The sequence below is a fragment of the Typopeltis vanoorti genome, chromosome 10, assembly GCF_054136105.1.
Source record: "Typopeltis vanoorti isolate ZY-2024b chromosome 10, IOZ_Tvanoo_1.0, whole genome shotgun sequence".
Lineage (NCBI taxonomy): Eukaryota > Metazoa > Arthropoda > Arachnida > Uropygi > Thelyphonidae > Typopeltis > Typopeltis vanoorti.
In genome coordinates, this window is record NC_143558.1 from 99,980,705 (window position 1) to 100,008,596 (window position 27,892).

The 27,892-nt window shown below is 36.3% G+C and overlaps 1 protein-coding gene across 1 annotated transcript in view; it reads left to right on the top strand.

Annotated features, from left to right (window-relative positions):
- Positions 1-27,892, top strand: part of l(2)dtl (WD40 domain-containing protein denticleless) — a 185,604-nt gene that overhangs the window by 65,597 nt on the left and 92,115 nt on the right. Inside the window, exon 9 of the mRNA XM_090399361.1 lies at positions 23,991-24,094. Within this exon, the coding sequence (XP_090255487.1) occupies positions 23,991-24,094 (104 nt within the window). The remainder of the gene's footprint in view (positions 1-23,990; positions 24,095-27,892) is intronic.

The following is a 27,892-nucleotide window of genomic DNA, read 5'->3' on the forward strand; positions in this document are numbered from 1 at the left end:
CTTGCACTTGCCAACAGACACTACTTTCAGCTTCCTGGGGGCAAAAATGAAAGAAGTGGCAAATGTAATAGAGAAAAAGTAAGCGATGGTAGTGCTTTTTATGCAACTAATTAAGCAGCAATAAATATAATATGAGAGAGGATATGAAAGGATTATGGCAGAATCTAGCCAGAAAGAGTGAAAATTGTAAGTTATTACCAAGATACAGCAACACTAAGTTAAGGAGGAGCGCTATGATAACAAATGATTCAAAGCACAGAGTGTGTAGAAGAAATGGATGTGAAGGGTAAATTTGACATAAACGACAGAAAAGACATAAACAGAAGCCTTAAGGTAGCAGCTCTACATTGAACTATTCCATCGTCAGGCTAGTCCCCTGACATAGAGAAGATAATTATACTTGTAAGCTGACAGAAAATGATAATCGGATTGAATCTATAAAAAACAACCCTGGAATGGAAAAGGTAAAACAAAAATAGAAATGACAAAATATAATGCATATAGCAAACTGGAATGTAAGAGGAATAGCATATAAAGAAATAGAATTAGACCAACTATTAAATGAAAGAAATTTTAAAATAGCAGTAATCACTGAAACAAAAAAGAAATTAAAAGGAACTATGAGAACCAAAAATTTTAATCTGATATACAATGGAGTAGACAGAGACCAAAGAGTGCAAACAGGAGTCATGATTTGGATTCATAACCCCCTTTCAAAACAGTTAAAACATTATAAATTATGGAATGAAAGAATAATAGAAGCTAGAATAAAAATAGATAGAGGCTATTTAACAATAATTGGTTTATATGCCCCAGAAGAAGGAAGAGAATAGGATAATATTGATTTTTATAATCAGCTAAAAAACATATATAATAAAATAAATAAAAATGATTATGTAATTTTAGCAGGAGACTTAAATGCAAGAATTGGAAACACAAAAATTAATAATAATATAGGAATACATAAAGAACATACTCTAAACAGGAATGGTAAAAAATTGATTGACTTTGTAGTTTATAATAACCTAAAAATAATGAATTTCTTCTATAAAGATCAAGACATACATAAATATACTTGGGCAGCAAGAGGATGGAAATCAATATTAGATTATTTTATATTAAATGAAAAGACATCAAAATTTTCACTAGATGTTAGAGTTCACAGAGGATATGAAATAAGCAGTGACCACTTCCATGTTAAAATAAAATTAAGATTATCACCTAAATGACTACAAGTAACAAGAACAGAAAGAAAATTTGAAACATCATCAACTTCCTGCCATGTACCCTCAAGGGATGTACAGGATATGATAGTACCACATGAAAAAAATTACATCATTACTAACTTCCTATCTACAATTTTCCTCCAAATCAGTCTGTTACTTGTCAAGACTCCAACATTATCAGATCTTATATTTCTATTGTCTAAGTCACTTTGTACTGTATCAATCCACCTATATCTTGGTCTTCCTCTGGGTCGTTTTGCTGCTAACCTGGCAGAGAACACTTGTTTTGCTAATCTTTCTTCGCCCATTCTGTTTAAGTGACCATACCACCTGAGATTAGCTCTGCTAACGCATTCCTGGATGTTGACAATGTCAAGTTCTTTCCTAATATCCTCGTTTTAAATATGATATTGCCATCGATGCCATCTGTTCATGCCCCTAATCTTTCTCAGGACTCTCATATCTGAGGTCTCTAGTCTTTGGTCAAGTGTTTTACTTCTGACCCAGCTCTCAGATCCATAAGTTAAAACTGGTTTCAACACTGTCTTGTATACAGCTAATTTAGTGTTCCGACTAATTTCTCTCCTTTTCCTTATGAATTTATTCAGTTGACTTCCCACCATACCAGCTTTGCTGATTCTATTGTCTATTTCTATATTTAATTTACTATCTTCACTAAAAATCATGTCTAAGTAGCTGAAATGTTTTACTTGTTCCATAGGTTCTCCATTCACAACACAGTTGACATTTTCAATGATTCTGCCTATTTTCATTGTCTTTGTCTTTTTATTGTTGACCTTCATACCACATCTATTACAACAGTTATTCAATTTAGTCAGAGTCCTCCCATGACTTTTGTTTAGCTAGTTTTACATAGTGTTTAGCATTCTTGCATTTGTCTCTGTATTCTGTAAGAGTACAAGCTGATTTATTTGCCAGGAACTTTTGATATGCTTTCTTCTTTTCCTTCACTGCCTCTTTAACTTCTTTTGTCCACCATGGAGTTCTAATTTTTCTATCCTTGCAGACAACTTCACCACATGCCTCTCTAGCTGAATCAATCAGGGTTTTCTTCAAGGCTTGCCACTGAATCTCCAAGGTTTGATTCGTGTTCTCAAACTCTTTCATTTTTTCTTCAATAATCTTTGTGTATTTTAGTCTACAGTTCACATCTGAGAGCTACTCTACTTTTATTCACTTTAAAAAATTTTTACATGTTATTCTTTTCAATATGAAATTCAATTTTATCCTGCTCAAGACTAAATAGTGATTGATCACTTCCAATTTCCAATCCTCTGTACACTCTGGTGTCCTGCACCAGGGAGAAAACATCGCTATCAACAATAACATAGTCAATGAGACTTTTCTTATTCCTTGCTTCTTCTCTCCATGTGAATTTGTGCACATTTTTATGTTGGAACATGGTGTTAGTAATAACCAGTCCATGTCCTAAGCAGAAATCCATCAGATATTTGCCATTATTATTAGCTTTGCTCTTTTCTCCAAATTTTCCCAAAATATTTTTGTATGTCTCACAATCATTCCTACTCTGCTATTTAGATCCCCAACAAGGACCAACTTTTCCTTTTTCATTGTGTCAGTTGCTTTTTCTAAAGCATCAAAAAATTCCTCCACCTCTACCTTAGTAGAACCTTCTGTGGGACCATAGGCACATATAAGTCTCATTGTCCAGTTCCCCATTCTCATATTTGCCCACATTACTCTACTTGAGATTGACTGCAATTGAAAAAGATTAGCATCATATTTTGTGTTGAATACTATGGCTACTCCTTTTCCTTGATTGTCATCATTGCCTGAATATAACATTTTGTATTTATTGCTCAGAAAGATCTCACAAGTTTTTGTTATTTTTGTTTCAGTCACCCCTATTATGTCAATCTGGTACTTATCTAATACCTCAGCTAGCTCCATTTCTTTGATCAGGCTTCTTATGTTGATAGTACTGATCTTTAACTCTGGTGATGTTGAGTTGGAGTGTGTTTTCAGATTTGTTCCAGTAGCTGACTTTTCGCTGTTCGCCCTGGTTCCCTGGCGAAAACAACGAGGACTTGTTTAACCGGCGACGAACTAGCCGGCATGAAATTTTGTCATGTTGTACCATCATTTTTTATTTTGGTTTAACCAATAAGAATACAATTTGGTCGGCTAAATCCCATATTGCCAGCCCATCCTTTTATGTTGGAACATGGTGTTAGTAATAACCAGTCCATGTCCTAAGCAGAAATCCATCAGATATTTGCCATTATTATTAGCTTTGCTCTTTTCTCCAAATTTTCCCAAAATATTTTTGTATGTCTCACAATCATTCCTACTCTGCTATTTAGATCCCCAACAAGGACCAACTTTTCCTTTTTCATTGTGTCAGTTGCTTTTTCTAAAGCATCAAAAAATTCCTCCACCTCTACCTTAGTAGAACCTTCTGTGGGACCATAGGCACATATAAGTCTCATTGTCCAGTTCCCCATTCTCATATTTGCCCACATTACTCTACTTGAGATTGACTGCAATTGAAAAAGATTAGCATCATATTTTGTGTTGAATACTATGGCTACTCCTTTTCCTTGATTGTCATCATTGCCTGAATATAACATTTTGTATTTATTGCTCAGAAAGATCTCACAAGTTTTTGTTATTTTTGTTTCAGTCACCCCTATTATGTCGATCTGGTACTTATCTAATACCTCAGCTAGCTCCATTTCTTTGATCAGGCTTCTTATGTTGATAGTACTGATCTTTAACTCTGGTGATGTTGAGTTGGAGTGTGTTTTCAGATTTGTTCCAGTAGCTGACTTTTCGCTGTTCGCCCTGGTTCCCTGGCGAAAACAACGAGGACTTGTTTAACCGGCGACGAACTAGCCGGCATGAAATTTTGTCATGTTGTACCATCATTTTTTATTTTGGTTTAACCAATAAGAATACAATTTGGTCGGCTAAATCCCATATTGCCAGCCCATCCTCGTTCGTTAAGTATCCAAGTAGATACCCAACAGGGTGCACCACGAGAGGGTGAGGATTGGACATTAGGTCAGAAGCCCTGGTCGGTTCTCCACATTCCTTTAAAGGCTATGTGGAGGTCTCCTCTCAGTTATACAGCTTTGACCCTTGAAACATTTGTTTATAAAACTAGACTGTTGAATTTGAAAGTTTATTTTTCACTTGGTCAGACTATAAGAAATTTAGTTTAATCCTTTATCCAAGTGTGTGCAAACAAAGTTTGCGTCTGAAAGTATCTTCAGGACTACGGTAAAGTGGTACAACACTGGGCAATTCCTTGCAAAGATGGAGCAAGCTACCAACATTCCTATCTCAGTATCTCCCATAATGCAAAACACATCTCCTTGTGGATATGTATAATGTTATGCATTAAGGGAAGGGCCACTACCCAGACTAGTTTCGACCTTTATTGAGGTCTCTTCAGTGGGAGCCAAGCTAATGCTTTTGCCTGGTATCTCCACTTGGGCCTGTACTGAGATAGGAATGTTGGTAGCTTGCTCCACCTTTGCAAGGAGTTGCCTGGTGTTGTACCACTTTACCCCAGTCCTGAAGATACTTTCAAGCGCAAACTTTGTTTGCACACACTTGGATAAAGGATTAAACTAAATTTATTATAGACTATTTAATGACACAAATGTACAATGGTTATATGAACAAAGAATTAACCAATATCTAGATAAAATGAAGAAATAGAAATAGAATGGCTTAATATAAAAACGATACTAAATGCAGCAGAAAATGAGAGCTTAGGAAAGACCAAAAAATTCAATAAAAGGAAAAAACTGAAGATCTGGGATGATACAATCAAAGAAATAATCAAAAAGAAAAAAGAAATCTATCACGAATGGTTAAGCAGTAAAAGATTAGAAGATGAAATAGAATATAAAAGAATGAGAGCCATAGTTAAAAGAGAAGTTAGAAAAAGACATAGAGAATCATGGAACAAATTTGTTTCTAATTTAGAACATGATTTATATAAATGTATATAAGATTTTGAAACACTTAAATGCAGATACGAAAGAAAACATAAAATTAAACACCGAATTGAAATTAGAAGAATTTCTAAATTACTACACAGAATTGTGGACAGACAGATATTTTAAAAAAGACAACTGGCAAACAATTAACGAAAATGAAAAGCAAATAACTAAAGAAGGAACAAGGGGGCGAACAGCGAAAATTCAGCTACTGAACAAATCTGAAAGCACACCCCAACTCAACACCACTAGAGTTAAATATTAGTACTATCAACATAAGAAGCCTGAATGCCAAAGAAATGGAGCTAGCTGAGGAATTAGATAAGTACCAGATCGACACAATAGGGTTGACTGAAACAACAAAGACAAAAACTGGTTAGCTCCTTCTGAGCAATAAATACAAAATGTTATATTCTGGCAATGACAATCAAGAAAAAGAAGGAGTAATCATAGTTCAATATTCAACACAAAATACGAGGCTAATCTTCTTGAATGGCAGGCTCTCAAGTAGAGTGATGTGGGCAAATATTAGAATGGGGAATTGGACAATGAGACTCATTTGTACTAATGGTCCCACAGAAGGTTCTACTAAGGTAGAAGTGGAGGAATTTTTTGATGCTTTATAGCAGGCATGGGCAACCTTTCCTAATTCGGGGGACAAATTATTAAATAAAATAAAATAATATCAAATGAATTAAAACAAGTTGCTACTTCATATTTCATTTATTTATAATATAATGCTTTGGTATAAAGCTCTACATAAATTTTATAATATAATGAATGACATAACAATTTAATGTGAAGATTGGCCTTGTACTTCAACTACGAGACTATCAGTATTGACGTTAATATTACTTAAGGATAGTCGCTAACGCATTCCTGGATAGAATTTTCAAGGTTTTCATCCGTTATTCTTGTCCGAATTTTTAATTTATTGTATTTCATCCTCAAAAAAAAACTGTTCACACATATATGTCTGCCGAAAAGACAAATGATTTTTCTTGAAAAGGCACGTAAATTTGTATATTTTCCTTCCACCAAATAAAATTTATAAAAATCCGTCAAAGCAATGTTGTTAAATTATGATTTTAGCACTAAATCTGCCTGAAGCTCAATAAGTTCCATCTGTAAGTTTTCTGACACATTATTTACATCAGCATCCATTGGACGAGCAGATATAGCGAATGTGGAGTCTTTGTTTTTGAAGTCGGCAAACCTTGTATCAAATTGCTCTATTAGTGCCTTCAGTTCATCTTCATAACAATTATAAGGGATATTTTTATGAGTTGCTAGAGTAGGAAAATGATAACAATTTTTAGCTCTTATCTGACTTTCCAAGAATCTTAGTTTATTACAAAAAGCTTTGACATGTCCATGCAGTTCATGAACCAATTGTCCTTGTTTTTGCAATTTAAGATTCAGTTCGTTTAGGTATCCAGTGACATCTACAAGGAATGTTAAATCACACACCCACTCATCATCTTTTACTTGGTTAATTGTGTTTTCTTTTATGTCCATAAAATCTGCAATGTCTTGTCTCAGATCATAAAATCGTTTTAACATTTTACCTTTACTCAATTACCTCACTTCACAATAATAAGCCACATCTTCATAATCCGAAAATAGGTCTGCCAAATACTCCTTAAATTGGCGGTGATTAAGTGCCCGTGATTAATAAAGTTAATACTGGCTACTACAACTTCCATAACATTTGTGAATTTACTCGATTTTGCACACAGATTTTGTTGGTGGATAATGCAGTGAAATTTGTTAAATTTTCTGAATGGATCTGTAGTTCTATTGCTCTGTCATGAACTATGCCAATAAATCCCTTCTGTGCACCAACCATTGCAGGGATTCCATCGGTGCATATGCCAGATAGTGAACTCCATTTAAGCCCAAATCTCTCGAAGACTGTGTTGACTGTTTCAAATATATCTTCACTGGTAGTTGTTCCTTTTAACAGCCGAAGTGCCAATAATTCTTCTGTGATGTTGAAATCCACATCAACTCCTCGAATAAATATTGCTAGTTGTGCTGTATCGGAGGCATCGGCTGTCATCCAAAGCAATTGAAAATGCTTCCAATCTAGCAATCTTCTCTTTTAAACTTTTTTTTTTTTGATATCATCAGCCATAATTTCTATCCATCGGACAACAGTACTCGACAAACGAATATTCTCGAAGTCTTTTTTCTTCTCAGGACATATTATACCTGCAATATCCAGCAGACATTCTTTGATAAATTCTCCTTCACCAAATGACTTAGAATGCTTAGCAATTTTTTCACTTACCACAAAGCTGGCTTTGACAATGTTGTGGTACTGCATTCTTTGCTTGCTGAACATTTGCTGCTGGGTATCCAAGTTCTTCTTCAACTTCTGTATTTCATCTTTTCCTAGTTGTCCATCAATTTTTGGGTGATCCATATGTCTCAAAGTAAAGTGTCTCTTCAAGTTGTATTCTTTATTGACGGATACAGATTCATTGCACAGCAAACATACAGGCAAACCTTTATTCAGAATAAAATAATAATCCTCCGTCCAGTTGTCTTGAAATTGATGATTCTCTGCATCTACTTTTCTTTTTTTTTGCAATAACCCCTGACATTGTCCCAAATTTATAAGTGATATTCAGAACTGTCAAACAAAACTGTCTTCTACACTGCAGGCAATGAACAGAACACAACATCAACGCAGGCACTGAACAAAGTATAACACCAACGCTAGTACCGAACTGACACGTTGTAACACATTCACACACACACGGCGCTAGTCAAAGTGAGAAAGAGACCTTGGTTGGAGAAAACATAGTGTGTTTTGTGCAAGTCATATGATGTCAGCTCAATGTGAGTTAATAGAACACACCATGTTTTCTCCCACCATGAATCAGACAAACTTCACTGAAAGAGATTAGGGCCAGATCAAAAGCAATAGAGGACCGGATCCCACCCGCGGGCTGCCCGTATGTGCTTTAGAGAAAGCATCTGACACAATGAAAAAGGAAAAGTACGTCCTTGTTGGGGATCTAAATAGCAGAGTAGGAAATGATTATCAGACATACAAAAATATTTGGGGAAAATTTGGAGAAAAGAGCAAAGCTAATAATAATGACAAATACCTGTTGGATTTCTGCTCAGATCATGGACTGGTTATTACTAACACCATATTCCAACATAAAAATGTGCACAAATTCACATGGAGAGATGAGGCAAGGAATAAGAAAGTCTCATTGACTATGTTATTGTTGATAGTGATATTTTCTCCCTGGTGCAGGACACCAGAGTGTACAGAGGATTTGAAATTGGAAGCGATCGCTATTTATTCTTGAGCAGGATAAAATTGAATTTCATATTGAAAAGAATAACATGTAAAAAAGTTTTAAAGCGAATCAAAGTTGAGCAGCTCTCAAAGGTGAACTGTAGACTAAAATACACAAAGATTATTGAATTAAAAATTGAAGAGTTTGAGAAGAGGAACCAAATCTTGGAGATTCAGTCGCAAGCCTTGAAGAAAACCCCGATTGACTCAGCCAGAGAGGCAAGTGGTGAGGCTGTCTGCAAGGATAGAAAAATCAGAACTCCAGGGTGGACACAGGAAGTTAAAGAGGCAGTGAAGGCAAACAAGAAAGCATATCAAAAGTTCCTGGCAAATAAGTCAGCTTGTGCTCTTAGAAAATACAGAGACAAATGTTAGAAAGCTAAACACTGTGTAAAACTAGCTAAACAAAAGTCATGGTAGGACTTTGGTAAGAACATAGAAAATAAATATCAAGAAGATGGCAAAATATTCTGGAGGTTGTTGAAGAAGCTTAGAAATGGAGGAAAGAGCTGTAAAAGGAGTTAGAGATCATAAAGGTTACATGAAAACGGGAAAAAAAGATATCCTTGAAGTATGGAGTGATTACTTCGAAAAATTGCTAAATGACAAGCAGTGATAACACAGTGGTAAAAAACACTCAACAGGCATACAGTCAAGAATACATATCAATACTTGAAGTAGTAAAAGCCATCAAATGCTTGAAATGTAGAAAGGCAGCAGGAGTAGATGATATTCCACCAGAAATGCTGAAGTATGGTGGTATAAAAGTCTTACAGTGGCTTGACTGCATAGTTCAGAAAGAATGGACAGAGGGACAAATTCCCAATGATTAGAGCAGACCTGTCATAGTACCCATATATAAAAAGGGAAATAAAACAATGTGAAAATTACAGAGGTATTTCCCTACTGAGTGTTCCTGGCAAGATCTATGCAAGTATACTTGAGAAATGGTTGAGAAGAATTGTCGAAGAAAAGCTTGGTGAAGAACAAGCTCGATTCAAGGATCAGATCTTCACTTTACGTCAAATTGTTGAGAAAGCATGGGAATATATCAAAGATATGCCGGCAAAGGTTGGTCGATTGGTAGAACCTCTGCTACTAATGGCTCAGTTAAGTAAGTTTGAGCACGATTAGTAGTTGGAAGGGACCAATCGTTCAATGCTGTTGGCACACTCTCCCTGAATGAGTCTTTGGACTCCCTGGAGGTGTCAAATAATAATAATAATAATAATAATAATAATCTGTATTTCAGTTTTGTCGATCTGGAAAAGGCATATGACAAGGTGCCAAGAAAGAAGTTATTCAATACGCTACAAGTACATGGTGTCGATGGAGCATTATATCAAACAATACTTAGTTTTATTTGAGTTGTAAGTCAGCAGTTGGAATTGAAGGAAGTACAGGAAGATGTTTTAATGTTAAATCTGGTGTGAGACAAGGATGTACATTATTCCCTCTGTTATTCATTATCATCACATTATGAAGGAAAGTGGTATTGAACAAGATATCAGAATTGGAGATATTAATGTCAGCTCTTTGCTTTATGCGGACGATGTTATACTTCTAAATAAATCCGCCACAAGTTTGCAAGATTCCCTGACTAAATTGAATAACCGTTGTAATAGATATGGTATGAAGGTCAGCAATAAAAAGACAAAGAAAATGAAAATAGGTAGAATCGTTGAAAATGTCAACTGTGTTGTGAATGGAGAACCTGTGGAACAAGTAAAACATTTCAGCTACTTAGACACGATATTTAGTGAAGATGATAAATTAAATATGGAAATAGACAACAGAATCAACAAAGCTGGTATGGTAGGAAGTCAACTGAATAAATTTATATGGAATAAGAGAAAAATTAGTCAGAACACTAAATTAGCTTCCGTGTGTAGAGGCTTAAGTGCTGTGAGGACATCCATTAAGCTTCCAATATGAGGACTAAATTAGCTGTATACAAGACAGTGTTCAAACCAGTTTTAACTAAAGGATCTGAGAGCTGGGTCAGAAGTAAAACACTTGACCAAAGTCTAGAGATCACAGATATGAGAGTCCTGAGAAAAATTAGAGGCATGAACAGATGGCATCAATGGCAATATCATATTAAAAATGAGGATATTAGGAAAGAACTTGACATCGTCAGCATCCAGGAATGCATTAGCAGAGCTAATCTCAGGTGGTATGGTCACTTAAACAGAATAGGCAAGGAAAGATTAGCAAAATAACTGTTCTCTTCCAGGTTGGCAGGAAAACAACCCAGAGGAAGACTAAGATATAGGTGGATTGATATGGTAGAAAGTGCCTTAGACGATAGAAATATAAGATCTGATAATGTTGGAGTCTTGACAAGTAATAGACTGATTTGGAGGAAAATTGTAGATAGGAAGTTAGTAATGATGTAAATTTTTTTATGTAGTTCTATCATATCCTGTACACCCCTTGAGGGTACAATTCAGGAATTTGATGATGATGAGAATTAGAAATCAGCCTGAAAAAAACAAGAAACGGAAAATCACCTGGAGAAGATAAGGTAGGTTCAGAACTATATAAATACGCAGGAACAAGATTCAAAGAAAGACTTATTATTTTTAAATAAAATTTATTCAACTGGTATCCCCCCCCCCCAATAGAATAGAAAAAAGCAATTTTTCTGGGAGAGGGGGGGTGCTGGAACCACTTTTCGAGTCTTTAATTCGAGTCATTAGAATTCAAGGAGAACTGCCCTACCAGTCCGGAACTTTAGGGGGTGGGGACGTATCCCTATATTTCTTCCCGCTGGGGTGAAGGCCTCTCCCATTGCTGGAGGATTTGGTGACCATAGTGGGAGAGTGGACAATCACAAACATCCATGCCTATGTGTGATTCGAACCTCAACTTCTTGAATGGAGAGCAGATACGCTAACCACTCGGTCAACAGGCCGGAGACTAGATATACCCCTTTTTTTACACTTTTCAGGGGACTGATGAAAAAAGTGTAAATAGCAGGAAATGTAAAAAAAATTAAATAATAGGCTGAAAGATGACTTACTGCTAGTATGTGACTCTACATACTAGATTACAAAATTTAATAACTGAAAATAAATGAATTTACAATTACTTACATTTATCTATTTAAAAGAAATCTTTAATTGTTGATTTTTTTTTGTTCCACCTGCCTCTCCACAATGTGACAATTTGGCTACATATGCCCCATTTTCTCCTGATGCTCTTGCAATATACCTCCTCAAAACTGAGATAGCTTCCATTGCTCCTTTACTAGTAGGGACGGTAGGTTCTTGATCACAGTTTTCTTCACCAAGGTGGTTGGAAAGGATGTCTTCAACACTTGGTTGATCACACAACACTGCTGTGTGATCAACCAATGCATCCACATAGTTTTGAAACGAGGAAGACTCATCCATCACATACCAGTTGTTGGACTCTGACATCTCTTCTTCTTCCTCCTATAGTTGTTCCTCCTCTTCCACAAACGTAACTCCTGCCTTCTGGAAACAGTTGGATATGGTTTCAGGAGTAACATGCAACTATGCTTTGGCTACATAATGCATGGCATCAAGGATTGATATGGTCATTTGTTTTGGGTCCATACCATTATCATGCATAAACACAGCTTCAACAAGCATTTTTCTATATTTCCATTTAAATGCATGGATGATGCCCAGATCTAATGGCTGAAGCTCACTTGTACAATTAAGTGGAAAGAACACTAATCTAATGTTTCTGAGCTGCAGATCTTTCAGGGTGTACAGGACATTTGTCTAGCAGTAGTAGTTGTGGTGATTTGCCCATATTTTAGCATCCAGAGCATGCATGGTGGATGTGAAGATGCTGCTGGTCATCCATTCTGTGCTATTGGCATCATACTTAGTAGGCAGATTTTTCACATTCTTAAAACACCTTGGCTTTTTAAATTTACCATTTACCAGTGGAGGTAATTTTTCTGATCCATCAACATTGACCACGAGCAAAACAGTTACCCTCTGCTTACTGAGTTTTCTACCGTGATACTTCTCTCCTATAAAACACGTTTTACTTGGCAGAATGTTATAAAAGAGTCCAGTTTCATCAACATTGAAAATATTTTTTGGTTTTTAGTCCTGAATGATGCTGGCCTGGCTGGCCAAGTGGTTAGTGTATTCGCTCTCCAGCCCAAAGCTGCAGGTTCAAATCCTGTCATGGGCATGGATGTTGGTGATTGTCTGTGGAAATACTAGTGGTGGTGGTCGGCGGTAGATGGTGTTGGTGTAAATAATGAAGGTAGTTGTGGTTGGTGGAGACGGAAACTTGTAGAGTAGATACCCTCCCTCGATGAGTCTTTGAACTCCCTGGAGGTGTTACATAATAATAATAGTCTTTAGTTCATGTTTCCACTAGTTTACAGCTTCCCCTGCAACACTATTACTTTCTCCACACACTTGATTATACACAATATTGTGATGAGTCTTGAAACGATCAATCCATCCATTTGACGTAATAAAACCATTAATCCCCAACCTCGCAGGAAATTCAACGGCTTTCGCTCGGAGTATAGTACCATCGATTGGAATACCTGATGCACTCGTAGAAACAAACTACTCTGCCACAAGTTTATCCAATTCATCGTATGTCGATGTCCGAATATATTTTACTTTTTTTGACATAGCGCCAGATTGCTTTGCATTGAGTTCATTGCTTGACCTGTTCGTTACTATCGTGTTCAAAGTGGACATGGAGAGACCAAGATCTTTTGATTGCACACTTTTTCTGGCATGCCATTTTTTCTTCTACCGAAATATATTTTCTGTCTTTTTTCTCCATGTTACTAACATGGATCATCCACCACCGCAACTTGAAAGCAACTATTGCACACTAAATTACGTAGCAGAAATTCTGCAATATACAACATGTTTCTGAATTGCAACTTCGAACACCAACACTGCAAGCTAGTGAAGCGATATTTCACGAACTGTGGTTTATTCACTGATATCTAATATTCACGGTAACAACTCTTACTTGGTAGAAGTGTGAATGTGATTTCACAATTTGCGTGTGATCCTTGTTCACAATTTCAATACAGTGCTGTGAATGTGAAATCATATCACAACACGTTACGTGTGCCATGTGCTACTGACAGTTTAAAATTACTGATATGAAAACTTCACAGTATCAATTTCTACTGTGACTGAAAAATCATTGTATCGCTCATCACTACATCACTGCTGCAAGCGTGCAAGTCATCGTGATGGCAGAAACGAAACTACAGCTGAAAGCAACGCCACCTGGGATAAGAAATGTGCAGATTTCCGCAGAAATCGATTTGAATGAGAGGAAACCGATTCTAAAATCAGTGTTGCCACCTGAGAAAAAAATGCAAATCACATGAAATAACGTTCCCATTAAGTTGTTAATGGTGGGAAAACAATATATCGTAAGAATAAGCATTAAGACTGGACCAACGGAAAATGATGTAAATGGCATGAAAATGTAAATTGCGGGAACGTAAAAACGGGGTTTTACTGCACGTGTGTGTGTGTGTATTTTTTTTTTTTTTTTTGTATATTTTTATGCATTTTTTTTACCTACTCTGGAAACCATGCTCTAGAGACCAAACATGGAACTTTCTCAAGCCACTTTAGGCTTCCAATAAGTGAGGCAGTGGTTTCACATCAGGCTATGAAATTCATCTTCTACCTAAAGACATTCACAAACATCCATGCCCAGTCAGGATTTGTACCTGCAGCCTGTTGATTGGAGAGTAGATACACTAACATTTGGCCAGCTAGTTAGAGTATTAACTCACATGAGCATTAATAGTAATGTCCCACGTAGCAGTGAATTTGATGTGATCTGGTGTGACGTCAAGACTATGCAGTATATGATAGGATATTGCAAATTACCTTGTCGTCAGTTGCTGGGAACGATGAAAGGACAAATCACCCTGAGGATACTGAAGCAAGTAATCATTATGGGTGACTTAAATTAAACAAACATTGATGAGGTAGAAGAAAAATTTCGTGATGAGAGTCAGCTTTTGTGAGACAACTTTCTCAAACATCATGTAAAAGAAGGAACTGTATGTCAGAGAGTGTTGGATTTGATCATAGCATCAGAAGTGATCTCGGTTAACAAGGTCACTCTTTTGCCACCAGTTGGCGATTGATCATGCTATACTGATCTAAAAAGTAGCAAACTATATGGATGCTCTAATTAGAACAGGTTACATGCTGAACTACAAAGTTGGAAATTATTACAAACCCAGGAGAATACTATCCTTGGTCCATGGTATTGGTTACTGAATTAGCAATGCATGGAATGCTTTGAAAAGTGCTTAAATGAGGCAGTATCTGAAGTGTCTCTGGAGTTTGAAGAACAAAAATGATGGAAGTGAAATCAAAGGTATATCGGGAGAACAAGAGTGAGAGGAGTTATGAAATATATAAAGCGCAGGTCAGAAAAGTTAGGAGTAGTGTATGAAAAGAAATTGGCTGTGCAGATTAAAGGCAGTGCAAAAGTATTTTATTGTTATGTTGCAAGTAAATGAAAAAAAAAAAAAATAAATGTTTAAGAATAACTTTTAGTAAATGCAGACTGATGAGATTGTAAAAGTTGATGAGAATGTCCAAATAATGAATGCTCAATTTGCTAAGATCTGTCAACCAGATATGTATGGAGGGGTGGGGGTCTGGAAAGTTCTGATAAACACTTAGAACAAAAATGATATTAAAGCAACTGATATAACCACAAGAAAGAACATAAGTACTTTCATAACTCAGCTACTAGTATGTTCTTTCTTGTGGTTATATCAGTTGCTGTAATATCATTTTTTTTTTGAGGTCTAGATGTTTATCAGAAATTTCCAGACCCCCCCCCCCCTCATAATATGACCTATAGGACTACTGCTACATTGGATGAAGAGAATAAGGGTTAAGAGGTGTTGCACAACTTTGATAAGAATTCAGCAGTAGTGCTGAATTCTTATCAAGTCAGATGGGATATCAGCAATTATGCTAAAGTAATGTTCAGCCAATTTGGCTTGGCTCTTGACATATTTGTGTAACTTCTCAGGAAAGATCCTACAGGAATGGAAAGAATGCATAATAGTTCCATTGTACAAGGCTAATGCAAAAACCAATATGTTTGACTACCAACTGATCAATGTCTTCAGAGAGTGGTTGTGAAGATTTTAGAGAAGTTAAAATTCGCATACAGAAATGGGTTGGCAGACAAGCTATACTTTGGAGAGAATAGTATGGATTTACCAAAAGGAGTCATGTTTTAGCAATTTGCTTATATTTTATACTAGTTTTACATGTGAGGTGGATAGAGGGAATTGATATACTATGATACTGTTTGACTTTGTTAAGCATTTGATAGGATACCATATGAAAGACTGTTCCATAAACTAAAGAATATGGTATTTATTTAAAATAAAGAGCCAATAGGCTTCATTTCAGCGATGTAAACATTATTTGAATTAAAGGGATATTAAATCCCACAATGTTTTTAAAACCGAAAAGAAACTCAAAGATTGGAATCAAAGAGTTTCATGCCGAATATAGTAATTATAAACGTATCGGTGACTACTAGCATAATCTAAAGCACGTAGTCCAAGTATATAGTACAAACTAGGACAACTCGTAGCAAAGGTGGAGAAAGTTCTGATCGCTATTCTTAGTATTTTCCATGGGTGCACCTTTTTGACAACTCGTATAGCAGAGTTTATAAGTTCTTTTCGCTATACCCTTAATATTATTTTTGGTCTAGCTACTCACTGATGAGATCTGAATAAAGATCGAAACCGGTCTGGGTAGTGACCTCCCATCATAATGTATAACATCATACATCTCCTGGGAGATGGGTTTTACATTATGGAAAATACTAAGAATAGCGATCAGAACTTTCTCCACCTTTGCTACGAGTTGCCCTAGTTTGTACTACATACTTTAGCTTACGCTAGTAGTCGCCGATACGTTTATAGTTACTATATTTGGCATGAAACTCTGATTCCGATCTTTGAGTTTCTTTTCGGTTTTAAAAAACAATGTGGGATTTAATGTCCTCTTAATTTAAATAAACAATATGGGATTGAAATATAAACTAGACTTGGATAAGTGGGTGGCTGACAGACAGGTATCAAAAAGTGGTATATGGTGGATGTCAATCTCCAAGATTTAAAGTGACCAGTGATGTACCACAGGATGAGTCCTCAGTCCATTTTTATTCATTGTTTGCATTAATGACATTAGGAAGGATTTGTCAGAAGATATTCAACTGTTTTCTGAGGATGCAAAGATAGGCAGAATAATCAGGGATACTATTGATATACAGCACTTACAGAACAATTTGAATAAGCTGGAATTATGGACAAATAATAATGGCTGTCAATTCAATGTTAGTAAATGCAAAGTTTTGCACTTTAGCATGAGGAGATTTCCAGTGGTATATTATATTGGTGGGATTGTGCTTGGAGAAACTGGTGATGCTAGGATTCTTGGAGTGATGGATAAGAATTTGAAGTCCTAAGGTTACACTGCAAAAATTGCAAATACAGTGCAGAGGATAATTATAATGTTGAAACATACATTTATATAATTCATAAATGTTTCATACCACTTGTGGTTGTTCACTGAGAGTAGTATCAGTTTTATTAATATTGTCTTTCATTGTGTTTCTTGGTTCATATTGTTTACTTCATGCTCAGAGGATCTCCCTTAGTCATTGTCTATCAGTAACCATGATGTTTCTTGGTTCATATTGTTCACTTCTTCATACTCTGTGGATCTGCTTTGGTTTGCTAGACCAGTGGTTGTTTCCATATAGCTATCAATTGTGAATAGGTTTTACAAAAGATAATAGCAGACTGGTTTCCCCTTTACCTTCTTTACTGTGGCACTGCATCTAAAACAGTCGTCTAACCTTGTATGCAGAGGTCCACTCAATAACCATTCTAGGCTCCTTGATTTCTGCCTATAATTTAGTTACTCCTTTCCCCTGCAATGTCCTCACTTCCCATGCTATCTAACCTTATGATTAGCAAGGACCAGTAATTGAGAGAGAGAGAGAAATGCACTCCCTTCAAGTGGAAAATTTGATAAAGAAAATTTAGTAAAGACAGTCACCATCACCTCTAGCCTTAAAATACTCTAGCATTTGGGGTGGGGATTTAAAGCTGAATTAAGCATAGAGACAAATTTGCTGTGCAATATCTAATCCTTAAGCCACCTGTATTACTAATGCACATCCATAGTACCATGGTGCTATAAATTTAAAACCTTTAAGAAGTATTGTTTCCCTTTTTACATTGTATCATATTGTGAATAAATTATGAAGTATTGGTAGGTCTAACTTCAGTATGTGGCTATGTTCATTAATCTTGAGCTCCTGAATAATGAATGAAAAGGAAGAGAGTATTTTTATTTAAGTTAGGAATTATATAACAGATTTAGAGAAGATTATGGGGAACTTATAGATATCCCTTCTGATGAGCAATTACTGTAGGGTAATATATGTAGAAAATGTATGCAGCAGAAACTGAAGTAAACATGTATAATAGGAAATGGAGAGAATCATTAGAAATGGGTCATTAATTGTTAGTTGGCTGAATGAATAGTCTGCATACTCTCAGTTTATGGGTTCAAATTTTTACTGTGGGCATGGATGTTTGTGAAAGTCTTTAGGTGGTTGATTTTTATTGTATAGTGTTAAACCACCATCCTGTTTATTAGAAGTCTGATGTGCCTTAAAGTATTGTTTGGTCATGAGTATTCTGATTACCTTTTTCTTTATATTCTCTCCACGGTGTCTTTTTTTTCTCAGCTCTTGCTTTATATATCTACTTATCTTCTTAACTCCCATTTAGTCTATTCTCCTGACCATGGGTATGCATCTGATAACGCTTCTCTCAAACATCCTGTGACCACTTCCTATGCACTACTGACATTCTTTCCTTGTAGCTTCTTAAGCCATATGGGACCGCTCCAAGCTGCCTTCTAAGTCTGTCATAATTACCACCTTAATAATTCAGCAAAACCATTTCTTCAAAGAGAATTCCACATGCTAAGCAACCTCCCATAACAAGACTGCATCATCTCTTTCCCTGGCTGGAGGGAGTACATCTATCTTGGTTACTGATACAGCTTCTGGTGCTGTTACCAGATCCAACACACTCAAATCCCTCCATGACATGCTGTTTCAGGTAATTATCCATTGGAAAGTGTATAAATTCCACTTCCATTGTAATGTTTGGTTTATTTGTAATTTGTAGTTTATTATATTGTTTATGATGTTACTTTTTTTCTCAATGTATTTCTCCTGTTACTTCGTTATTTTCGTGGTTGCTTGAGATTGTTCAAAATGCCTGTGTGCTCTAATCTATAACTCACATATAATACTATTATTTGACTTTAGTGCTATCGTAATCTACTTAGCTTACCCCCCCCTTTCAATGCCGTTGTTGTAACGATTCTTGCTTATTATATTGTACAACTTTGTATTTTATTATTCAATCTTTTTCTATCTAAACCTCCTTCTATATTAACCTTATCGACTGCGCTATTTATGTTGTAACCTTTTCTTCCTTATTATAACTATCCTACCGCTGCGCCATTTATGTTGTGTCGCTTCTTCTTATTCACACTTATTTTAAACCTTTGTTACTTTATCTCTGTAATACACTATCGGGTAGCACGTGGTACCTCTGAGTGACAATGGAATTTCCTCGAGATAGAGGCTGTACCAGAGTATCAGAGTGTCTAAGATTTACCTCTCGTAAAACGCCAAGAAATTTATTTGTTTCGCTGCGCCACTTAGTGCTATTAGATTATTAAACATTAACAACCAAGAGGTAATCTCTGGACAGTACTTAATGATACTTATCAACTCTGCAGACGTGGCCAAAATATACCCTTTTAAAATAGCCCTTTTAATATCCCGCATAGGTTCGCATTAATATTTTATAAGCAGTGCATCAGATTCCAGAAATTACAGAAACTCTTTGTTAGAATCAAAAGCAAGGTTTATTATACTCAAAAGTTGGTACACATAATAACACTAAATCAAATCCCATCTTAAGGGAGTTTCAGATAAGGTATATAAAATTCAAACACTACTATTACACTTATAAAATATTATACAGTAGCTTCCTAAAGTATGAATTATATTAACCTTCGCTAGTGCATTAATCATGTACTATTATCACAATCAATCTAAGACTCTGTAGCTCTGTCAGACTACACAAGATAACATTCATATCTTTCACAATCTCTTAATATTATGCCAATTCTTTACTTTAAACATATCCTTGATTTCATTCAATATGATGGCTAACTTTAACACAACGACAGATAATAAACATAAATTCAATATCCTTCTAAAGTCCTAGCAATACAACCTTATCCTATATCATTAATGTTCCCTTTTTAACATATTAACGTGGCACAAATCTTTTATTCATATTCAGTGAAACACAAACAAAGTCTACTTATCTTCCTTTATGGCTCTTTATGACATCATAAGTTCACAGGAAACTGGCCTTCCGTGGACAGCCGGACTTTTCCGCGGAGATACTGTCGCCGAAACTCGCGACTGCCGGTACCGGGCATTGGCACCCTTCCTCGCCTTGAGAGGGGAACACACCAGAGATCCAGGAGAAAAAAAAGCCTTGCTACGGGGTCGCATGACCCTTATATTACCCTCCTCTTTCTCGGCATTTCTCGCCCCTTTCGATGTTCAGCCAACTACTACGTCACGGCATCCATCGTCTCCGCCGCTAATCGCACGTACGATGACGTCATTGTTTACTCGGGGCGATCCGCTCCCTCGCGTAACCTTTGGACTTGACTCTCCCCCCCCCCCCCAACTGTTGAATATGTGCTTACATTCAATAATTCTTTTATACATGAACTTTTCTAATGCTCTGTTTACTGTTTTATACCTTCAATATTAATTTAATCACATTCGTGAATGGCACAGAATACATACTTATTTAACCTTTTCATAACAGAACACACTTGATTTATATATACATAATACTTATTCTATACTTAGAGGCAATTTATTGTATTTATCTCATTCTTTTGTTTGGAAAAGCATGTTAGACTGTGATAAGATAGGAATACATAAATTTCCGCTCTATCACAATCTAACACCGTTAAGTATACTCGTGCTAGAATTGTAGATTTAGGAAAAGCTTCTGGCTGTGGCCAAATCCTTAATCTATGTTGCTATAATTTAAATGTATTAATCCTTAAAAATTTATTTTTGTTAATGACTGCGCCATTAAGAATCGTGTAAAAGAATTTTCTATTTTTCCTTTACATATAAGAGAATAGTTTTGCTAAGCACGTATAATTACCCTGAAAACAATTTTATCTCAAGCAACTCTGAATTACTCAGTCATGGCTGTTACTTGACTTGGGTCACACAGGTTCGATTTGTTTTTATGAGACTGTGCATTGGCTAATAAAGATCAGGCAAGCTATTAACAAACCCAAACATGTTTATTCTAATTTAGACAATTTATATACAAAAAGTAATGGGACATATCATGTGCCTGATTCTCCACACATTCATTAAAAAAATTCACTTAAAGCTAGACAAAGAAATTATTTACACTCAACTTATTAGACACGTGGATGGATTTTCACATATATAACCTTACTCTCATTATAAATAATAAAAGGTAAAATTATACTATACGCATTCTAAGCATCATATAACACAAGCCCTATTCAAGATTACAATATTCTATTATACACATTCCAACTGACTTTCGGCATTCTGACCTCTTCAACACATGCCATTAGTTAAACAGAATCAACATTTATCATCTGTATACACAATCTAGGTTATTAACATAAAGCAATCTACTTACAAGCTCACTATTTCATTGTACAGTCCTGAATCCAAAAGGAGTAAGGGGTGAATTCCGCTGGTTCCTTTCTTAAACTTACGATTGGGCACTATCCTACGGTAGTCATCTGGCGATTTCCTCCCTTGTAACAGTACTGCATTTCTTCGTTGATGTCAGTAACTGGATCGGCGGTGATAAATCAGCACGCACTTGGATTGATATACTCGTCAAAGAATTTTACAGAAGGCTACCTTGAAATATGGCCATTTCTACCAGCGAATTCCCCATGATCTCCAGAACTACTGCTCGTGGGACCTCGACTCTTCCCCTCCTCGAAAATCTCTTTCTCCCCTCAATCTTCCCCTTTTATATCATTTGCCATCCCTTGGCCTTCCTTCCAAAATGTCCTGGATTTATTGGAGGCTTCTTATGTTAGGTTTTGGCAGCAAAACTCATATAATCTGGTAACCTTTGAGACTGTTGTTGGCCTTCAGTTCACCAGCCTAATCCTGTCTGATCTTTTTAGTTACAATTGCTTATGGTTCTACATTCGGTTATTCTTACATTATATTACAAAATTTTATTACATTACAGTAGGTTACATACATTTCTAATTATATGTATTTGATGGCCCATGTAAAATCGATATAGGTGAAAAATATTTCTATTTTTCACCACAAGAGATTTTACACCATCTTGCCATGCTCCTGTACCTTTCCCAATAATAATTGCTTGCACTCATTGTGTTAATCTGATGATTCATAGCATCCACATCTTCCTATGGATTACTTCCTCCTGATCTACATGCAGCCATCCAACAATATATTATGTCCCGTTGGCCTCTATCTCACACCAAATAGTCTCAAATGAACCATCTCCCCAAGATCTAATATCCTCTTCTATTTCTATTGGTTGAAATTCTTCAACTGTCATCAGCAATACTCCACCTCCTGTCCTATATCCTCTGTCCTTCCTGAAAATACAATTCTCTTTACATTCTATCCTTGTAACAATATCATTTTCTGGGCAACCAGCTCTTTCTGATGCCTATAATTTTTGGATCAAGTCAAACTGACCACTGCCAAAAACTCCATTTCTTTATTTTTCATGCTTCTGACATTTGTGTATATGCATTACAACATCCCCATGGATCCACATCTACCCTTGTGTAATGTCATTACCAACCTATTCAGATTTGAAACATGTGAAACTGAATTCAGCATTGCATGATCATTTCTGTAGACCCACTCATTTGTCTTAGGGGTGACTGAACCCACACTTGACTGCATCCTCTTCCCCTAATTCTTCTAGTTTTCCCAATTTTGCACTTTCAACCTCTCAGTTAACAACACTTCCAAACATCTAACTCCAGAAGTATTTAAATGCAGTCCAGCAGGCATACACAAGTCCTTTTACATCAAATTCACTCCATACATCTATAAATTACACGCCATTCCTCCTGCACAATCTTCTCAGTAACTCATTCATTACCAATCATGGTCCTTCTCATTTCAGTCATCTCATACTGAGAGATCAGGCTTGCAATCTTCACTTTCTTGCTGCTCTTTTTTATTTCTGTCAGTAATTCTTTCATATCTTCTCTCGTTGCATATTTTTCATCTTTCAAATCATTCATTCCACTCAAAACAATCAATTCTTTCACCTCTCTCTTCTGTGTAATAACATTCTTGATTTTTGCACCTGGAAATATGCTTTCATGACTCTCTTGAGCACCTCTTATTATCAGATCTCCACACATTACCTTCTCCTTACTCCCAGTTTCTTGCACTTTCATACTTTTCTCATTCAGTTTTTCTTTCATTCTTCCCCCTGCTGTGCCACATCCCATTAATTTCTCCAGCTGATCTAGCTTGCATTTTATCTTGTGAAGGACTCTTGTAAGTGCTCTGTTTCACTTCTCCCTGTCACCTCTTCATCTACATTACTTTCAGGCACTTCTTTCATACTCTCATTCTTATTTTGTACACTGTTGTTCACTCTTTCCACTATATTCTATATAATACTTTCATTATCTTGCCTTACATTAGTTGTACTTCACTTTCTCACTTTCTGCACAACTTGCATTGCTTGCAGCACACAAACACATTTCTGATGCTCGCTCACTCTTTCATACCATAAACCATTTCCTCTTTGCAATGAATACATTGAACCCTCACTACATCATAGGAAATCCCATATGCCAAACTTAGTGAACAGGTAATTCTTGGCTGCCGGTTTCCTCATAGCATTGGTGCCATGAAAAATGGAGGATTAAGGAATAGAAACAAATTCCACCTGATGTCTGCTGCATATTGGTGGAAAGCCTCCCTTAAAGGGTGCAGGAGGTGATCAAAGCCAAAGATGGGGCATAACTGATATTAGGGTTTGTCTGCTAGTATCAGTTGTAAATTGCTAAGGTGTCTGGACAATTATTGGCTGTGTGTGTGTGTGTGTGTGTGTGTGTGTGTGTGTGTGTGTGTGTGTGTGTGTGTGTGTGTGTGTGTGTGTGTGTGTGTGTGTGTGAGAGAGAGAGAGAGAGAGATGTGTATATATATATATTATATTTATTTGGGATCAAAAGTTTATGAAAAATTTTTATCTATAAAGCATTTTTTTTTATATAATAGAATCATCAAAGTTTGGGATTTACGAAAGACTTACAGCTTGCAGAAAAAAAATCACATGCCTGCATATCAGTTGCCATATTGTGGTGAGAGCACTAAAGCCCATGGTTAGTTATCTTTATAGAATATATATATATATATATATATATAATTTTTTTCATGCAGCTTATTTTAAACATATTGCAGGTCCTTTTGAGCAATGTAAAAATTCTAAACTTGGGAAACTTAATAAAGCTGATGTCAGGATTCTTGATTACAGTCAGCATTGCAAAGGCAAGACATTTTTTTTTTTAAAAAACTGGCATACTAGATAAAGAAGACTTGTATATGGTAATATTTTTGGACTTTGCAAAGGCTTTTCACAGATTGCCGCATGGCAAGTTTGGAGTATAAGTTCATGTAGTAAGATAGAGTTAACAAGGGTGTCAATGAGGTAGTCTTGACAAATTAGAGTAATATATAGAAGAGATTAAACATGGTGGGTAATTGGGGGGTGCTTGGAGGATGGTGGATGAGTAGAATGTATATCCAGAATGCGTTGTGAATAAATTTAATCTATGTTATGAAAAATAGTTTACTAGTTGAAAAAAAAACAAAAAAACTTATAATGCTTCTGTTGATTTATTATTGTTTATATTAATGATGATAATAATCTGTAAAGCAATAAAAAATCATCTGACATGCTGACAGAATAAATCATCTGTGAATTATTATTTAATTTTTTTTTTCCCCATGATCATCACAGTTTTTTTTTTTTTTTATACCTTCTGCATTTTGAATCCTGTAGGAAGCTTATGTGATAATCTTTCATATCCTCATGCTTTAGTTCTGCATTTATTCTGTAAAAGACTGCAAAATTTCATAACATTTTATTTCATCTGCTGCTTAATAACAATCCCCTTTAACAAACAGTAACTGCATCAAATGCTAAAGCAGTATTACTCAATCTTATATTGATCAACCTGGTTGGCCAGGTGGATAGCACCTTCATTGTGTAACCCACATACCATGAGTTTTGAACCCCACCCTGGCATGAATGTGTCTTTAGATAACAGGTGGATTTTAGTACAAATGTAGCCCACTGTCCTGCTTATTAGAGTTCTGAGTTAGGTTTAGAGGAATATTAGATGTCTTGAAAAGTAGATCGTTAATTGGCTTCCTTGCAAACAATTTTCCATGCCTAAATGATATCATTTAAGCAGAACTGAACTACATCTTATATGAAAGATGTTCACATTTTTATTAATGTTAGGAAGACGAACAATGGTCAGCAACAGAATGCAAAATAATTTTAGTAATAAATGGATAACAGCAATTAACTGCATTCCACAATGAAGCACTTTCAATTTTTCTACTTGTGAATAAATATTGCCACTCTCCTTAAAGTGTGTGTCATTGAATGGCAGAATGCACTATTAGAATCTGTTTAAACTAAATTTTTATGTGAAACTGTAATACGAAGTCTTTTTTTAAAAAAGGCTCGTGATGCTGGATACTAGTGTGACAAATTATATAATGCTGTCAATCAATAGGTATAAGTAAAGTAAAAATACAAAAAAAGTGCTTGTGACATAAAACATTATTATTATTATTATGGGCAACTCCAAGGAGTCCTTAAATTCATCGAGGGAGGCCCTAAACATCATGTCCAGAACAACTATTCAGCATCCACACAGTATTTATCATACTTTGCTTTGAACTCACTCACAGTCATGGCACCCACAACAGACATTGGCAGCTTATTCCACTCATTCACCACTCTCAAAAAAACCTAGTTCTAACTCCCTTACTAACCACACTCTTGCCCATTTTCCATGGATGGTCCCTAGTTCTCTCACCACCGTACCTGTTCTGAAAAATTTCCTCTGAATTAATCTTGTAAAAACCCTTTAGTAATTTGAATGACTCAATCATATCACCCCTCTTCTGTCTATCAACCAATTTCTGCAATCCACAGATCTTCAACCTGTTCTCATAATGTTCATTCCATAGACCAGCTATCATCTTGGTCACTTGCCTCTGGATCCTCTCTACCTCCTCCTCCTCCCCATCAAGAAGAAACCCTGGTGCCCAGATCTGAGCACAATCAAGATGGGGTCTTATCAAGGCTCAATAAAGAGGAACAATAATCTCCTTATCTCTGCTTGTCAAAGTATTCTTCAGTAACCAAGTTGTCTGATGAGCTGATTTAGCCACTTTTGCAATGTGCTCCCTAAACTTCAACTCCCTGTTCACCAACACTCCCAAATCCCTGGCCTCGTCAATCTCCTGGAGTACAGTTCCACCAATGTAGTATACTGCTGCTATTCTTTTCACCCCAAAATGCATAACCTTACACTTTGCCACATTAAACTGGCATCCTCAGCCTAGTCTTCCAATCTATCCAAATCATCTTTCAAAATTTTGACATCATGTGGATTCACTATTGCTCTACCCAACTTTGCATCATCAGCAAACAAATAAACAGTTCCTCTCAGATCCTTTCCTATATCGTTAATGAACAAATTAAACAGCAGTGGTTCAAGAACAGAACTCTGCGGCACACCACTAGTCACAGGCCTTCTTTTGGACTCTAATCCTGAATAAGCTACTTTCTGATATCTCTCCATCAACCACCCTATATCTATCCCCATATGCTGCAGTTTACTGATTAGAATTCCATGCATTATCCTGTCAATGGGCTTAGCAAGGTTCAGCAGTATCACTTTTCACCCCAAACTGTCACTGTGTTATCAAACGTGAGCAAGTTACTGAGGCATGATCTACCCTTCACAAAACCGTGCTGTCCCCCATACGGTATCCCATTATCATCTATCCATTCCTGTATTTTTCTCCTGACTACTTTCTTCAAAACTTGACAACGACTCCTGATATGCTGATCAGTCAGTAATTTGCAACAGCAGTCTTGGAGCCTCCTTTATGCAATGGAACTATTTTCCTCTCCTTCCACCCCCTCGAGACTAACCCAGACCTGAGACTCAAATTAAACAAAATGGTCAAGGACACTGACAATTCTTTTGCCACTTCACGTAAGACCCGAGCTGGTATACCATCCAATCCCACAGATGTATTCACATTAAGGTTTTGTAATATACTATTCACCTCCATTTCATTCACCTCAATTCCTGTATAAGCTATTGGTTCCTTCATTTCTGCACTATCAACACTTGGATGATATACTCTTGTCAAATTGTTCGCTCAGTAATTCCACTATTTCAACTGATTCAGTTACCTCCCTGCCATCGTCATTCCTTAAAATCATTCTGCCATATACATTTTTTCTTTTACTTGCAGCATATCGAAAAAACTGTTTGGAATTCTCTTTAGATTGCATTGCTAATTTCCTTTCATAATCTGCTTTTGCTTTTCTTACCACACTAGTTACCCTTCTGGCCCATGCTTTATTTGTGTATCTACAGGTCACCTTTCTCCTTAAATTCCCTCCACAGTTGTTTCTTTCTTTGCAGCTCAAGCTTAATGGTGTTATTCATCCATTTAATCCCCACTTGATTTACTATCCGAACTCTAGGTATGCAGTCAGCCATTACCTCCTGCAAACGCTCCTTAACCACTTCCCATGCACTATCAACATCCAGCCCTTGCAGTTTTACATGCCATGGCACTGAACCAAGCAATCTCCTAAGCTTGTCATACTTACCAGCCTGGTAATTCCACATGTATCCTGTTTTAATTGAAAATTCCACACATTTAGCGACCTCTCAGGTCAAGACCTTATGATCACTCTCACCACCAGTTGGTGGCAACATGGTCATATTCATTACAGTCAAATTCTCAGATGCAATTACTAGGTCAAGCACTCTCAAACCCCTAGTATATTCCATTACATGCTGTCTCAGGTAGTCATCCCTTAGTAACTGCATAAAATCAATTTCCTTCTTCCCATG